This window comes from Silurus aristotelis (genome assembly GCF_946808225.1).
Source record: "Silurus aristotelis genome assembly, chromosome: 20".
Classification (NCBI taxonomy): Eukaryota; Metazoa; Chordata; class Actinopteri; order Siluriformes; family Siluridae; genus Silurus; species Silurus aristotelis.
Genome location: NC_139593.1, coordinates 2,835,281 through 2,847,190, shown reverse-complemented (window position 1 = coordinate 2,847,190; position 11,910 = coordinate 2,835,281). Strand labels below are relative to the sequence as shown.

The 11,910-nt window shown below is 38.7% G+C and overlaps 1 protein-coding gene and 1 long non-coding RNA gene across 2 annotated transcripts in view; both read left to right on the top strand.

Annotated features, from left to right (window-relative positions):
• Positions 1 to 3,765: 3,765 nt before the first annotated feature.
• LOC310715917 lies at positions 3,766 to 4,517 on the top strand. The gene is made up of 3 exons (XR_014530434.1): positions 3,766 to 3,810; positions 3,996 to 4,207; positions 4,300 to 4,517. It is a non-coding gene; the product is annotated as an uncharacterized lncRNA (long non-coding RNA).
• A 1,746-nt stretch (positions 4,518 to 6,263) lies between these two features.
• Positions 6,264 to 11,910, top strand: part of LOC310715625 (sialoadhesin-like) — a 95,021-nt gene continuing 89,374 nt past the window's right edge. Inside the window, exon 1 of the mRNA XM_083522145.1 lies at positions 6,264 to 6,320. Coding sequence (XP_083378271.1) covers positions 6,302 to 6,320 — 19 coding nt within the window. The 5' untranslated portion in view covers positions 6,264 to 6,301. The remainder of the gene's footprint in view (positions 6,321 to 11,910) is intronic.

The window sequence follows — 11,910 nt, the reverse complement described above, 5'->3', positions numbered from 1 at the left end:
TTTTTAATCTACACTTAAACTGGGAGAGTGTATCTGAACCCCGAACACTGTCAGGAAGACTATTCCAGAGTTTAGGAGCTAAATGTGAAAATGCTCTACCGCCTTTAGTGGACTTTGCTATTCTAGGAAGTACTAGAAGCCCAGAGTTTTGAGATCTCAGGGAGCGTGACGGATTGTAGCGTGTTTAAAGACTGGATAGATACATGGGAGCCAAACCATTTAGTGCTTTATAAGTGAGTAGCAGTAGTTTGTAGTCTATTCGAAACTTAATAGGAAGCCAATGTAGGGACGATAAGATTGGGGTTATATGATCGTATTTTCTTGACCTAGTAAGAACTCTTGCTGCGGCATTCTGAACTAACTGAAGCTTGTTTATTAATGATGCAGGACATCCACCTAGTAATGCATTACAGTAGTCTATTCTAGAGGTCATAAACGCATGGACGAGCTTCTCTGCATCAGATATAGATAACATATTTCTTAGCTTAGAAATATTTCTAAGGTGAAAGAAGGCTGTTTTTGTAACTTGATTGATGTGATTTTTGAAAGATAAGTTGCTGTCTAAAATAACTCCCAGGTCTTTTACCGTTGAACTAGTGGTTACAGAACAACCGTCTAAATGCAGGCTGAGATGCTGGAGCTTCTGTGTACTATTTTTTGGGCCGATGAGCAAAATCTCCGTTTTATCAGAATTTAATAGCAGAAAGTTATGGGTCATCCAATCTCTTATTTCTTCAACACACTCAGTTATGCGAGCTAATTGAGCTGTATCACCTGGTTTGGATGAAATATATAGCTGGGTATCATCAGCATAACAATGGAAGCTAATTCCATGCCTTCTAATAATATTTCCTAATGGAAGCATGTATATTGTAAAAAGCAGGGGTCCTAGAACTGACCCTTGTGGCACGCCATAATTTACTAGCATTATCCTGAATAGCTCTCCATTTAAATCTACGAAATGGTAACGATTGGACAGGTAGGATTTAAACCAGCTTAATGCCTGTCCCTGAATACCGATGTAATTCTGTAAGCGATCGAGGAGAAGATCATGATCTATAGTGTCGAACGCAGCACTAAGATCTAGTAAAACTAATAGGGAGATGTAGCCTTGGTCTGAAGCTAAAAACAGGTCGTTAGTGATTTTAACTAAAGCAGTTTCTGTGCTATGATGGGGCCTAAAACCTGACTGAAACTCTTCAAAGATATTGTTCTCCTGCAAGTGGTTACATAACTGGGCAGCGACAATCTTTTCTAAAATCTTAGACATAAATGGGAGATTTGAAATTGGTCTGTAATTCGATAGCGTGCTTGGATCCAGATTAGGTTTTTTAATGAGGGGCTTAATAACTGCTAACTTGAGGGATTTGGGGACATGACCTAACGATAGTGAGGAGTTAATAATATTGAGAAGAGGCTCACCAGCTGTATATAACACTTCCTTCAGAAGTTTAGTGGGAATTGGATCTAACTGACATGTTGTTGATTTAGCTTTCATAATAGCATCATACAGCTCTTCCTGTCCTATACATGTAAAACAGTGTAGTTGTGGGGTTGTAAGTACGATTGTGTCAGGAGATGCTGTCAGAGGTTGAACTGCCACAATTGTTTTTCTAATGTTATCTATTTTTTCAGTGAAGAAATTCATAAAGTCTTCACTACTAAACTGTGATGGAACACATTTTTCAGAACCCTGATTTGTTGTTAATTTGGCGACTGTACTGAAAAGGAACCTGGGGTTGTTTTTGTTATTTTCTATGAGTTTGCTCAGGTGTTTAGCTCTAGCAGCTTTTAGCGCCTGTCTGTAGCTAAGCATACTGTCTTTATACGCAATTCTAAATACCTCCAATTTAGTTTTCCTCCATTTTCTCTCCAGATTACGTCTTGTTCTCTTTAGGGCATGCGTATGACTATTATACCAAGGTGCAGGTGCTTGTTCTCGAACCTTTTTTAACCGGATGGGGGCAACAGTGTCTAAAGTGCTAGTGAGGATAAGGTCTATGTTGTTCGCCATCTCATCAAGATGATCAGCAGTTATGGGTTTAATGTGAAACTGAGATAAATCAGGCAGGTTATTTATGAATCTGTCCTTAGTGGTTGGAATAATAGTCCTACCAAGTCGATACCGTGGTGAAACACGGTTAATCTGCTCTACCGGTAGTGTGTACAGTATGAGATAATGGTCTGTGATGTCATCACTCTGGGGTAAAATATCTATATCAGTGACGTCTGCTCTGTGGGATATTATTAAGTCTAGTGTGTGGTTAAAACGGTGGGTTGGTCTGGTGACGTTTTGTTTAACTCCAAAAGAGTTTAGTAAATCGACAAATGATAATCCTAGGGCATCGTTTTCATCATCTACATGAATATTAAAATCTCCTACAAGCAGCACTTTTATTAAAGCTGATCAAGAGGTCTGAGAGAAAACAAGCAAACTCATGAAGAAAATCAGCGTAGGGTCCTGGGGGTCTGTACACGGTGACCAGAGCGAGTTTTCTATGTATCTCTGAAAGTATAATTTTAAGAACGAGCACTTCAAATGATTTAAAGCTGAATCCTAATCTCTGACTAACATTAAGAGAAGCACTATAAATGGTTCCTACACCCCCCCCCACGACCAGTCTGACGAGGCTCATGCTTATAAACATATCCTGACGGTGTCGACTCGTTTAGACCCATATAATCACCTGGTTTAATCCAGGTCTCAGTGAGAGAGTGCATCGAGATTATTATCTGTGATCATCTCATTTACAATCAGTGCTTTGGGTGCAAGTGATCTAATGTTTAAAAGACCGAACTTTAGAACTTTGTTGTGTTTGTTTATCTGGCATTTTTCAGTTTTAACTGCAATAAGATTATTTCTGGATCTTGTGTATGTAATTCTTGGTTTTACTACCCGAGGAATAGATATGGTTTCTATAAACTGGACTGTGTGTGAACTTGTAACTATTTGGTCTGTAGTATGCGTGTTCTTATAGTTGAAGTTTCATTGATGTCTTACCAGTCAGATGGTGTGTAGTATCCTAGAGATGTTATCTGATAGCACTGCTGCTCCAACTCTGCTGGGGTGCAGGCCATCAGGGCGGAAGAACCTAGGACGCTCCCAGAAACAGTTCCAGTTATTAACAAAGAGAAGTTTATGTTCTCGACACCATGACTGTAACCATTCATTTAGAGCTAAAAGTCTACTAAACTTCTCAGCCCCTCGCTGGTAAGTGGGAAGAGGTCCTGACACAATGATCCTCGTTGTGGGTGATGTGCTGCGTACCGTCTCCACCAGGATCCTGAAGTCCCTCTTTAAGATCTCCGTTTGCCGCAGCCTGGTGTTGTTTGCTCCGGCATGGAGAACAACCGCTCCGAAGTTCTCGTTCAGGATCGCGGGTACCTGCGCAGCGACATCCAAACCACGAGCTCCAGGAAAACAGCGAGTGTGCACCTTACCTTTAGCTCGGGTAGCGCGGACATGCCGGACGATGGAATCTCCGAGAATAACAGTGTCGCGTTCCGTCTCGCGGAGGGGGACGAAGCGGTTCTCGGTCGAGATCTCGAGATTCCACACAGTAGATCAGAGTGTAGGTGTGTATGCAGGTGTTGGGGTTGTTGGTGTTGTGTGTGTTTGTGTCATTGGTGTCATCATCTTGTGTAAAAGGTGAGAAAAATACAGGATCATTTATTATTTATTACATGATTAAAACTACAGCTTGCTAATAATGTCAATAGATTTTGTTCAATGTTGTTTGTTTATTTGATTTTTTCTTTCGCATCAAGAATAAAAGAATTGAGTCACCAGTAGACCAAAGTAAAAAACAGGTAAAAATTTGTACAGATAAATGTTGTCTTGTGTTTGTATATTATCTGCTGCTTTTATAGTAAAATAATCAACAACATCAACAGTGTAATAAGGCAGATCACAATAAAGAATTTAACAGTGCTGTGATATAAAGTTAGATGTTTGCCACCTCTCTGTCTCTGTGATCTCATGCTCTCCACCTCAGGATTTTTATGAAAATGTAGCAGTAAATAGAGACAACGCTGCATCTGATTCAGCCTCGGCCAATCAGGATGAAGACCTGTATGCTAAAGTTGTACACCAGCGTGCTGTTGATCTCGGGGATGCTGGAAGTTCTGCTGCAATCACTTCTGCCTCTGGGGAGGACGAGGTTCAGTACGCTAGTGTTAAATTTACATGCACTGGTGCTGACGACAGGTGAGAAGAGCTGCTCTGTTTCCTTCAATCTTACAGATCTGGAAAAGATCTTCTGCTGGATCTTGGTGTGATCATTTACTCTCTTTCTGTAGGTCTTCCAATGCTGAGGATCTCAGTGTGATCTACAGCAGCATGAAATGAACAGAATGTATCTGTTTATCCAACATCAGCATCACCAACTTCCACCTGGTTTTAGTTTAAAGCTTCTAGAAACTTCAGTGACTCATTTATAAATGCAGCTCATAACAGAACAGTGGCTCTTCATCATCTGCTGGTCAGCGTGTTGCATTATGGGCTGTAGGACATTTGTTGTCACAAAATCAGCCTGAAAATTATTACAATATAAATCCAGCTTTAGATCTTCCTATGTCTTCTGGACCCTCGCTATAGATCTCAACAAATAACCTATAAAACAAATCAATGAGAGGATATTGTATAAGTGTACATTCTTATTCAGATAGAGATAAACTCCGCCCACTAACTCAGAATCCAGTTGAAAGTGTAATCAAATTCGAGAGGAATTTTAATCCAATTAGTTTCTTCAAAACTAAAAAAAAACCCACAAAAATCATTTTTGTATAATTCCTTCCTTACAAAGGATTGAAAATCAGCCAACTGCCAGAAATACAGCATCAGTTACCTGAAATATGCTTTAGGATAATAATTACTTTCCCTAATTTACATGACACAATTGTATTAAAACAATTATTAAGAATATTTACTCCTGTTATTTCATATGCAGTGTTTTAAATATTTAATCAAAATCGCCAAATAACCTAAAAATATTTTAATATAAATATAACACCTGCGAGTTTAAATGGTATTTTATGACTTTTATTCTGCTATATTTTACATCAGCATGCAAGGGTGTGTGTGTGTGTGTGTGTGTGTGTGTGTGTGTGTGTGTGTGTGTGTGTGTGTGTGTGTGTGTGTGTGTAAAGTGTTTAGAGATCTCTATAGCACACTGGTGTGTGACAGCTTCACTAATCACACTATCATTGTGTTTCTTCTATAATCACCTTCTGCTGTGTCTCCTTTGCCCTACAGGAAGCGCTGTTGAGTTCATTTATTCCTAATATTCACTCGGCAATAAATACAACTTTGTTTTCTTCAAAACTGTAGACTTTTTTGTCACACCATCCTCACCAAACATCAGCCATAAATAAAGAAGCAAAAAGATCATCTAGAAATGTCATGTAATGCAAATGTGATAGTGGAAGCAAGTTTGGAGTAAATTCATAGGATTGAAAATAAACAAACATCAAATCCAAACATGACCCAGACCATGGAAACGGCTAAGTTTCGGCTATTATGAAAAGTATGTGAAAAATCTCAATATTCTCATGAAAAAGCAAGGCAAACCCCGATAAACAATGACTTCAATCAAGCTGAAAAAAGAGAAAAAAGGAGGAATTTTATATACACAGGAGAGATTAGACACGGGTAGAAACAATATGAAAATGTTGAGGGACAGGGGGATACAATAGCGACATCTGGTGGGGAATACAGGGGTAAACAAGGAGTCACTTGGCTCCTTTGTGTTTTCTTCCCTCTTTTATTGCTCTGGTGATCACTGTGTTACATCCTGAGGAGAAAAATCTGCTGTTTCTGCCTGTTCAAGCCCACAGTCTCCTCCAATCATCAGGATTTTACTTTTAAGCTAAACATAATACAGAAAACCATAAGAAATGACATGTTGACACAATGATAAACGTATATATAAAACATTCAAACTATTGTTAACATTAACCTGATCATTTTTTTATAAAAGTCGACTCTATGCTCAACACTTGTGTTTTATCTTGAGTGTGTTTAGTGGTTTAGGGTGGTGATGACCATGCTTTGTGTTTCACTTCCTCAGTTGAAGATGCAGTGGCCTCTCCTCAAAACCTCTCCGTTTCTTTTCACACTTCTGGACTGAGATGGTAAAAATAATGTGCATAATGCAGACACAATGTGTTAAAACTCTTAACACTGTTCTCAGTTGCAGCCACTAATTCAGTGAAAAAGGAAAAAAAGACTCATCAACGCGTCTAAAACAACAGACTTGTTCAACTCTCACGCTTTTCTTTACTCTCTGTTTGGTCGTCGTACATGAAGGTCGGGGAACACGGTGAGAAACTATTTATTATATTTGTAGTCATTAAATTCACTCATTAGTTTAATCTCTACTTTATCTGAAAAGGTTTAGTGGTGTTGTTTTTTTTTCAGTGTTAATGATTCAATCTTTACTTTCTTTTTCAACATTTTACTGATCAACTGTCAGTGCTGAGAAAAATGGAGTTATAAAATCAATATTCTAATAAATTATGATTATGATCAGTGTTGTGCTAGTTACTAAGAAATAATAACTAGTTACAGTTACTCGTTACTTCATTCAAAAAGTAACTCAATGACTTTGTTGATTATTTACACCAAAAAGTAATGCGTTACTGTTAAAAGTAATTTTTTCAGTTTCTTTTTAAAAGAACGTTCTTTAATGTTCCTATTAATGCCTTTTTATGTGTTATGGTCTACAAACACAAAACTGACAAACACAAAGTCATTTTTAAACACTATTTTATTTACGTCAGAGTAGCACACACTGAATATATCTCAAGGATTTCTGAAATAAAGAACAAAACAAGCTGAATAATATATTTACAATCCAAAACTAAAGTGGCTTCTGCATCATGAAAGCTGTTGTGTTGAGCTCTTAAACATGTTCCTTTCACAGCTGAAGTATGAAAACTATCAACAATGTAAAACAGAACACCGGGTTAGCGCATAGCTTCTAGCTTCGTCGAGGCCTGGAGTTTCTGGAGGAGATTTTTCTTGGCAAAATGAACGCTCTATGATAATAATTGTCTAATGCTTTTGTGCCATTAATACAAATTCTAATATGATGGAAATTAGAACATGATGGTAAATTTGTTCACAGTGAATTCATGAATAGGTTTTTATTTATGGTTTGTGAGTCTTGGATTGTTGTGATGTGTTCAAAGTATTTTGGATAAAAGAAATGTGATTTAATTAAAGTAAAAAAAAAAAAAAACACTTACAAATCGTGCAGTTCAAATGCTAACAGTATTTAGGCTCAAAATAGGCTCACATTTTCCAATACAATGCAGTAAAACAGTGATCTGAAATCGCTGCTTGAGGCTTAGAGCTTTAGAATGATGTATAGTTAGTGTCAGGGTGCGAGTGAACACACGCACGCACACACACACACACGCACACACACACGCACACGGCAGTCCTTTGGTTGAGTAAGTCCGAGGTGCGCTTGAGGAGAAGCGTAGCTGATCCGAGATGCACGTGGAGGAGAAGCGCAGCCGGTATGGGATTGCGGAGTCCGAAAGGGTGGGGCGCATAGAGTCCTGTCTGAAACCCGGAACACGAAAACATGCAGCACGTAAAGTCCAACACATACAATAACGAACAGGGAGTGAATGTGAGTGAGGAGCTGATCTAGAAGCCTCCAGGAGATCTCCTCCCTGCTCCAGGCCCTCCAGGACGGCGCCGCTCCGCCGGGAGCGGGAGAGAGATGGTGGAGATCCGCGGTGACCATCCCTAGTTCCCTTGTGAGAAGCCGGATAAACCGGGCGCAAGAGCCGAACTCGCCTCCAGTCGTACTCCACAACTCGCTGGCAAGAGAGAGGGATTCCCCAAACAGCAGAGAGATGTGGAGCACGATCTTTGCTCCCTCTATTACGTAGGAGGCTGAATTCGACTCCACATATCCATCAATGCTCCGTAAAAATCTGCCCCATTCTGCCGTTTTGCCAGAGAAGCGAGCAGGGAATCCCATGACGTCACCGAGGGGGCGTGGCGCTCCCGAGCATGATCCACGTGAAACGGCAGCGGCTGTCAGGGTTTTTCCCGGTTCGCACCGGGACCACGGCGGTATTCCGATCATTTTCCCCCTTTTTTTTATATTTATTTATTTTTATATTCCCTTTCTGGGGTTCGTTATTCTGTCAGGGTGCGAGTGAAACAGGAGGTGGAAGCTGGAGTACAGCTCGCTCAGGTTTTATTGACACGAGTGAGGGAGAGAGATACACACACACACACACACACACACACACACACACACACACACTCACACACACACACACATGGCAGTCCTTCGAGATGCACGTGGAGGAGACGCACAGCAGGTACGGGATTGTGTAGTCCGAAAGGGACGGACGCATAGAGTCCTGTCTGAAACCCGGAACACGAAAACATGCAACCTGTAAAGTCCAACACATACAATAACGAACGGGGAGTGAGTGTGAGTGAAGAGCTTATATAGAAGCGGAGTGGAGTGATGATGAGCCCCAGGTGAGCGTGATTAAACCTGGAGCTCTAGGGAGAGCGGAGGAATAGAGAGCCACCAAAGGGGGCATGGCAGGTGGATCCCTGATAGTTAGTCATGGTTAATCTTCTCCGTCTTTAATTAATCTATTGCTAAACATTAACACCTGAAAACACTGGGATATCGGCTCTGATACTGGAGACTCCTTCCATAAAACTGAAATATAATCAAGAGTAACATATCTTTTTTGTCAAATAAATTCGTTTTAGCTATTTTTGACTTTTTGCAAGTAATTTTTAAATTTAATATTTTTTTCTTTAGAACCTGTAATAATGATGTCCCTCGAAATGGCGCCCCAATTTTGTCTGATGTTGCTCTTCATGATCTCAGGTGAGTCACACTTTTTCCTCATCATTGAGAGAATTCACCTTCTTGCTCCAGTTGTGGCAGTATTTAGTGCATGCATAAGCATATTAGCGCCAGTCACCAGAAAGCACCAAGTCAGAGCACGAGTATGTATTCCTGTGTTTACAGTATGTCACATCTGTCTTGTTTTTATTCAGTTTTTATTAAGTCTCGAGCCCAGTCTTGTTACTGGTCTTTATTTTCTCGTGCCTTCAATCACAGGTGTCTTGGATTCATGTTGATTATGTTGTACATATAATCTTCCTTAATATTCCTTAATAACTTGTTTTTTGAGTTTGCGTAGTTTTTACGTTCACATTGTTGTTTTGCCTTCTACATGATCTTCGCTAATCAGCGGATCTTTTCTTGTTTAATGTTTTTGTTCCTGCCTGCTGCTTTGGATTATCTAAATGTTTATAACAATTAACATTCTTACCTACCACTTACATCTGCTTCTGCTTTCATGCTGGCTTTCAGTGCACATATACATGACAATCACAGCTACACACACACCAGAGAGATTAACTATTCAACCAGCGCAGATATAAAATTTAGATTATTCATGTAAAAAAAATGACAAAAAGTGTAGAAATAGAAATATATTAAATATTTGTAAAAAAAAAAATTAAAGAATAAATATTTTACATCATTCAGTGGTAAATGTATTATTAAAGTGTTAGTCAGATGTGGGTCATGCTTTAAGATGAGAGACTGAAATCCAACATTTAACAAATCATTAGGATTTATCAATGCGTTACACAATCTCATTAATAAATAATTAATAATTAATAATAATAATAATAATATTAATATTAATAATAATAATAATAATAATAATAATAATAATAATAATAATAAAGACACTCCTGTGTCTAAATCCTGCACAGTTTCCTTCCAGTAGTAAAGAATAGTTTGTATTTTTCTGCCCCGGAGTTCCAGAGGAGAGAAGAGAAGCTGTAAAATAACTCAGTGTTTTATGGGGCTCAGGATAATGATCTCTAATCACCTCTTTCATGTGTCATGTTTCAGGAGCTCTTGGGAATCAATGGAGTGTGAAATACAGTAAACTAAATCTCTGTGCTGTAAAAGGATCTACAGTGGTTATGGAGGCCACTTACACACATCCAAAAGATTGTACAGTGATAAACAGGTTTTGGTTTATAAACCCAGTTAAGGGTGTAGAAGCGACTGATCTGCGTAATGAACCAGGTTACTCAGGCAGAGTGGAGTATTTAGGAGATAAACAGAATCACTTCTCCCTCAGACTGAGTGATGTGAAGAAATCAGATGAACACAAGTACTGCTTCAGATTCATAACAACTAAAGATAAATTTCAGGGTGAACCTGGAATTACACTCAGAGTTACAGGTAAATAAAATCATCTTATTCTCTACATGTGTCACTCAGACCATAATCTCCTTTTAGCTACAGGAGTTTTGTAACAGATGAATGAAAAAACTAAAATGTTCTTAGTGAATTTCTGTTTTCATGAAACACCACAAAACTCTGATCACAAAACAAAAATTACACACACACAAATGTGATTGTTCATCTAATACAATAAATATTTCTTGTATTTCAGGTGATTTACAAAAGATTCACTGTGCTGACTGTTCTAATGAGTGTTCAATCAGAAATGTCACACAAAACTTGAAACACGGAAATGAAATGAAAATACACCCAAAAATGAATGATTCATGATTTCAGAAATGTGTGGTTAGGAGGATTACAAGTGGAAAACTTTTTAGAAGAAGAGCAAGAAGCGTGAAAATGGATTCTAGAAAATAGAAAGGAAAGAAACATAGGAGACACAATAAAACCCAGGCAAAGACAAGTCATAGTAAGATGCAAGTGACTAATGTGACATGCAGGGGCTGATGGGTAATTTAGTTCTACTCTATCATGACACACTGAGGCACAAGAGAAAAACTCATGACATTAGCACACAATAAAAACGGATTTAATAGAAGATTAATCAGATATGAGTAATTAAGGAATGCAGCTATTATAAAGTGTCACAAGGGAGAAGATAAAAGGCGCTCTGTTCGGACTCATACGTTTGGCCGTGATACCTGAGCCTGAGGGGTTTCCTGACGCAGGGTCTGGCAGGAATCGTCTCAGCTGATGCCATCTTTGCTTAGAGTGAGAGAATAAGGGAGAGAACCAGCAGTAATTGGGGCCCAAAGCTATCTGTCTCACTGTCTTTTCAGGGTCCCTTTATACGTTCCCCCAGCTCGAGAACAGTGAGGATTCACTACTTTCATCAGTTACCTTCAGTCATGTCTTCTCTCGCTCCTTCTCCCACCTCTAGCTACTCTCCACTACCACTTTTGCACACAAGGAACACTTTTTCCTCTTTTCTTTAATTTAATGTCTGGTGTGATAAAAATCTGTACATGCATAAATCTGTAAATTCTCTTATCTTCACTATTTTGACTCTATTATTGTGATAGTTGTTTTATTTTTATTAAGTCTCATGTACATAATTAGAATTTAGTGAGAAAAAAAAAAAAAGAATAGAAATGTCAGAATATTTACGTAATAAAATAGATCTGGTTTAATTCATAGTAAAAAAAAAAATACATTTTGCTGTGAGAATCTTTAGTTATTGTGGGAAAACTTTAGAACTGCTACTAATTTATATTAAAATATTTATAAACCTGATTTTGGTGCAATTGAATATTGGTAAAATAATTCAATTATTAGTGCATAGAAGGTCTACAAAATCTCATTCCAACATAAAACAGACAATTTACCAAGGTACACACACACACACACACACACACACACACACACACACACAAAGATTTAATGTTTCTCTCATTGTATAAGATCTTCAGCTGATCGCTCCTGCAGAAGTGACAGAGGGAGAATCAGTCATTCTGACCTGTAAAACCACCTGCAGTCTGACTGATCCAACATTCATCTGGTACAAAAACACACATGATTTAACCACAAACACCTTCAAGAGCAACGAACTCCACCTGCAGAGGGTCAGCAGTGAGGATGCAGGCAGTTA